This window comes from Clupea harengus, chromosome 24 (assembly GCF_900700415.2).
Source record: "Clupea harengus chromosome 24, Ch_v2.0.2, whole genome shotgun sequence".
Taxonomy (NCBI): Eukaryota; Metazoa; Chordata; class Actinopteri; order Clupeiformes; family Clupeidae; genus Clupea; species Clupea harengus.
The window spans coordinates 4,545,350-4,550,349 of NC_045175.1; the positions used below are offsets into that span (position 1 = coordinate 4,545,350).

Sequence of the window (5,000 nt, forward strand, 5' to 3'; positions counted from 1 at the left end):
GTATTGGTGTGCGTGTGTGAGAGAGATAGAAACAGAGTACTGGAGCTCAGACTTATAATGGCAAACCCCTAGGAACATGACTGGAAGTCTAAGTGAATCCCAGGCGAGCCTTCGCCTTCGTTGGGAGTTTTTAAGTCACGACTTCCGAGTAGGAATTGTCATTGGAAAAATGCATGAATTACTGCTTATATATACGGATGGGAATATAGAACCGTTTTTTGTTGAGAACCGGTTCCAAATGGTCCATCAGAATAGTATGCCTATCTGAGGTTATACATTCCTTTTATTGATGCCAGCAAGTTTTTCTGCTCTCTCGGCACATATATTACATGTACACGTATTCCTTTAGAAGAATCAAAAAGCTTCACCCAAAGCAACTTACATTACAGTGCAAATATACGTTTTCATTAGTATGTGTCAGCACCTCAGCTCTACCAGTCGAGCTGAAGGAACACTGCACGGTGGCCGCCCTTACTCATTCATTCCTAACAGCATTCTTCAGGTGCAACTCTAGAACTGTAATATTACGTCCTCCTTGATCAGAGTGAGATTCTGCTCCTACCCCCTTTAAAAAGTAAACTGCCCACCCTGAGTATAAAAATCGTTTTCGTGGTCCGGAATCTCACCCATTTACATTTTCCTGCACTACCGGCTGGGCTATACGAGTGATGCAGGATAGGGGTGAAGGAAAATATCGACTCGGTTACAAATTAGGATTCTTGATGCAAGCAATCCTTGAATCGTCAAAGTGACTAAAGATTGATTCACAAGAAGTTTGTCGATGCAATAATATCTAGGTATGTACAGATGGTTTTTAGCCCCTCGTTGACCTTGTACAAAATAACTTGTGGTCTCTGGAAGCGCTCTAAAAGATGTACAACGTTTTGTAACTTTTCTTTAGTTTAGATAAGTTGAATCTCAAGGTAATTCAGAAGGATCAGAATACATATTGAATCGGCAACTTAATATTGTTGTAATATTGAGTCGTGAGATCTCTGTCAATGTACACCCCTGCTGCAGGTTGGTTCCCGGACTCACCCAGTAGCCTGAGCTGAGAGATGGCTCCGTGCAGGCCGAAGAACATCCAGAGGGGCCGCGAGTTGTCCACGCACACCTGCATGCCGGCGCTGGTGCCGTTGTGACTGAGCACCACTTCCCCCTCAGGCGTCACCAGGAAGCCCAGGATGTCGCCGCTCTGCAGCGGCTGCGGCACGCGGCACACGGCCCAGAACTCCTTGCGATCGACGAGCGCCTCTGGGTTTCCCGGCAGGTCGCTGGGGCGTAGCGTGGCCGGGTCGCACGAGGTCACGCCGTAGGCTAGCGCGCCGGAGCGTGATGGGCTGGACTTGGTCACCTTGACAAAGACGGTCTCGCCCGGGCGAAGGGGCCGCTCGGTGAAGACCAGTGCCCGCTCTTCGCATCGTTCCCTGCTTCCTCCCGCCCCACTTCCTCCTCCTCCAGCATTTCCACTGCTGCTGCCACCTCCGCCACTGCTGCTTGTGCTTCCGGAATGTTCCGAGCGTAGCAGCGCCACCGTCTGTCCGTCGTCCACCGTCCGCACGTTGGCGGCCCGCAGCTGGTGGAAACGCAACTCGCCCTCCAGTGCCTGGGGCAGCAGGTGCGACTGCTGTGAGTTCAGCGAGTTCTGCGGGATGGGGCAGGGCACGGGCGCGGGTGGCGCCAGGCGCAGGTGGTGGTGGTGCTGGTGGTTGTTGCCGTGGCCCCCGCCCAGGCTGCCGCCCCCGACACCCCTTCCCAAGGTGCCGCTGCTGCCCCCGCCTCCTCCGCGGCCTCCTCCTCCTCCGCCACTGTCGTCCTGCTGGAGGTTGAGGTCGCACAGGCTGACGGACAGGCGAGACTCGTCGGCCTCGCGGCGCAAGGAGGAGCCACGGGCTGTGGTGAAGGAACGAGGACGCAGACAGTCCGGAGGAACGATCTCGCTCTCTGTGAAAGAAATAAACAAGAAAATCGTTGATTTGTTGTCATTTAAATCATTTCTTGTAAAAGAACAAAAAAATTATTTTAGATTTAGGACTATACAACCTGAAGTTACACATTCAAATTGCTTTCCGAAAACACCTTGACTGTCTCCCTACTCACTCTTACTGGTTGTCTGCTTTTCTTCTTGAGAGGACTAATCAACTTCAATATTTACATCTGTTGATTCATAAGACACAACTTATATGGGCTCATAGACAATACAAACACATTGACAGAGACCATGTCAGAAGGGCTCATAGACAATACAAACACATTGACAAAGACCATGTCAGTGCGCTGAAATGCTAATACAAACAACACAAGTGTCTTGCTTAGGTTTCTTGTTTCGAGGAGCAAGTGACCGGAAACAAATGCAAAGTGCAGACAGCGCAATCCACGTAGGTTTTGAGCATTCTTTTAGACAATTCATTGTCTAAATGACACAGAACACAAAACAAAGAGAGATTCCGCTGAGATGCCACAAGGGATTCCTGACATTAGCGACATAAGCGAGAGCAGTCTAAGAAGAATACTTTCTTCACGACTAACCAATCTCATTTTGACCCGAGAACACATCCAGCCTTTCACTGGCACCCACGCACGCACGCACGCACGCACGCACGCACGCACGCACGCACGCACGCACGCACGCACGCACGCACGCACGCACGCACGGACGTAAAACCAGGAGGAATGCTTCCACGGTGTGTATGGAAAGACAGATATACCTAACAACCATCTGTACAGGGCATTCATTAAACACCACAGTGAAATGTAGTGGAGAGACAGATATAGGCAACAGACCTGCACTTTCACCAAACCAAAACAATTTTGTCTAAATGATTTTCACTGTGCATGAAGAGGCATGCTAACCTTGCAACTACACAGCAGCCAACTTTAACCACATCATCGGAATAAACCCTTTCACTGTCTATGGGAAAAGAAAGACAGACAGACAGACAGACAGGCAGACAGGCACAACTAAACATTGTGTAGGCTAGACCTTATTTGACAATATAATGGAGACTTAACGAATAAAACGATTCATTATCAGGGACAATTTAACTATATGTGAACAGGAGACAAGCAACAGAAATCTTATTAAGCAACATAGAGACACCTTACACCAAGAAGCAGAACTAACTGCAGCAGAGAGAGAAGCAACCCTAGGCTGATATGCCACTACTGGTATTTGTTGGCTCACATAGCATGGATGGTGACATTACATGGCATTGATATAGTATTTACTACATGTGATATTATAAGAAACGTTTTCCACAGCACAGATTATCTTACATATTACATATCAGGGTGTAGTGCAGACAGACGGACTGTGAGAGCCATTTAGGTCATACAAATGTAAACACTGAATGCGGGTGGGATGGGCTGCTTAAAATGGCGTAAGTGTAACGGAAACATATTTGTGTGTTGGCATCGATGCTTGGTAATGAGCCTGGAAATATATGGGCCTGTTGTTGAATGGAGATCACCACTGCCATCCCAGCATGCGTTGCCATTTTTATCTGCCATCCAGCCGACCTCCCTGAATAGCGGAGTGTAGTAAGTATACGTCCACACACACACACACACACACACACACACACACACACACATACACACAAAGCTTGGACAGGTCCACCTCTGGAGAACTGACAGCCCCATCCGAGAATGCCCTGCTTTTAGACCCCCTATGTGCATTCGAAGACTATCGGACACCAGCCGAGAATAACGCGCCAAAAGGTAGTCGGCCGTCACTCATCCGCGGGCTAAAAATAGCCTTCTAGCCTACGAGAGGCGTTTACACGGAGAAAGAGATACAGAAAGAAGGGGGAAAGAGGGGGAAGGGGGGGTGGAGGAGAGAGAGCGACAAAGAGAATGCGACCTGGAGGTGAGGTTAGACAGCCTTTCCCTGGAGAGAGAGCGATAGTCCGCCGACTCCTCCCCTCCCCTCCTCTCCCCTCCTCACCCCTGTGCAGCTCTATATCAGTGCTGGCCCAGAAAGGGCTGTTAGCTCCAGCCGCTGGTCACAGATAAACCTCTTACCCTCAATTACTGGCCACGGGAGAGCAAACAGCCATAACCCCGCGCGAGCCCCCCTCACACATCACTCCTCAAAAGGACACGATCCCCTTCCGCAACCGTGCGGGGAGGGCGTCTCGTCTTCTTCCTCCTCATCCACTGTCTGTCGCTATGCGTTAACCGGTAACACTAGGACTTTCTTTCCATCTCGTGCCTTCCACCTAGATGTAGTGCACACACACGGTGCCCCTCCGATGATAGAGTTATTATTCGCGTCTTCTTGGCAAGCTTCGCAAGACACTTTTACGACGCAGGGACGTGCAACCGTAAATGTCAGCCAGTAAGGCTTTACTGAAATATGCCTCTTATATCTGTCGGATACAAATGTAATAGATTAACGACCCATCAAAACACAGTTTTCTTTTTATTGTGAGGTGTTGTACAAGTGGGGTGTGATATTGGCGTAGCTGGCCGTGAATACAAACCCTGACACTGGTCCAAGTAGGCCATAATAATATCAGTGCCAGACTGGTCGCGGTCCAATATAATGACCACGAAGCCATCATAATCGAGGCGTCTTCGTGGTTTTTGTTAAGTCGATGATGGTCGATGTCGAAGTCGATGGGTTAGGGTAGAGGTTAGAACGACATAGGGAGCGCTGTCATCTCATCACTGGCTCCAGGATGTGTTGCAAAGTCACTCTAGAACTTGACGACCACGGGGGCACGACCCTTGACCATTTTCTGCATCAGTCAGTGGCTCTTTTTATAAACTAACGCCATGCATAGACCCCGGAGAAAGGACTTATTTCCGCTTGCAAAATTAGCAGCTGCTATTACCCTAGCAGAACCTTGGAGCAGATTTGAAAGGAGATACTGTGAGACAGGCAGCAAGAAAGAGAGAGAGTGTGAGAGGGAGAGAGAGAGAGAGAGAGAGAGATCTCAGGAGATATGTTGCTAGATAAAAGCTAACGGATAGTCTGCCATTAAAGTAGTGTCAGG

At 49.2% G+C, this 5,000-nt stretch overlaps 1 protein-coding gene across 2 annotated transcripts in view; it reads right to left on the reverse strand.

The window, feature by feature from the left end:
• neurl1aa (neuralized E3 ubiquitin protein ligase 1Aa) overlaps positions 1-5,000 on the reverse strand; it is a 79,304-nt gene that overhangs the window by 17,795 nt on the left and 56,509 nt on the right. For both annotated transcript variants that reach the window (XM_031561907.2, XM_031561908.2), the window contains exon 4: positions 1,039-1,944. In XM_031561907.2, the coding sequence (XP_031417767.1) occupies positions 1,039-1,944 (906 nt within the window). The remainder of the gene's footprint in view (positions 1-1,038; positions 1,945-5,000) is intronic.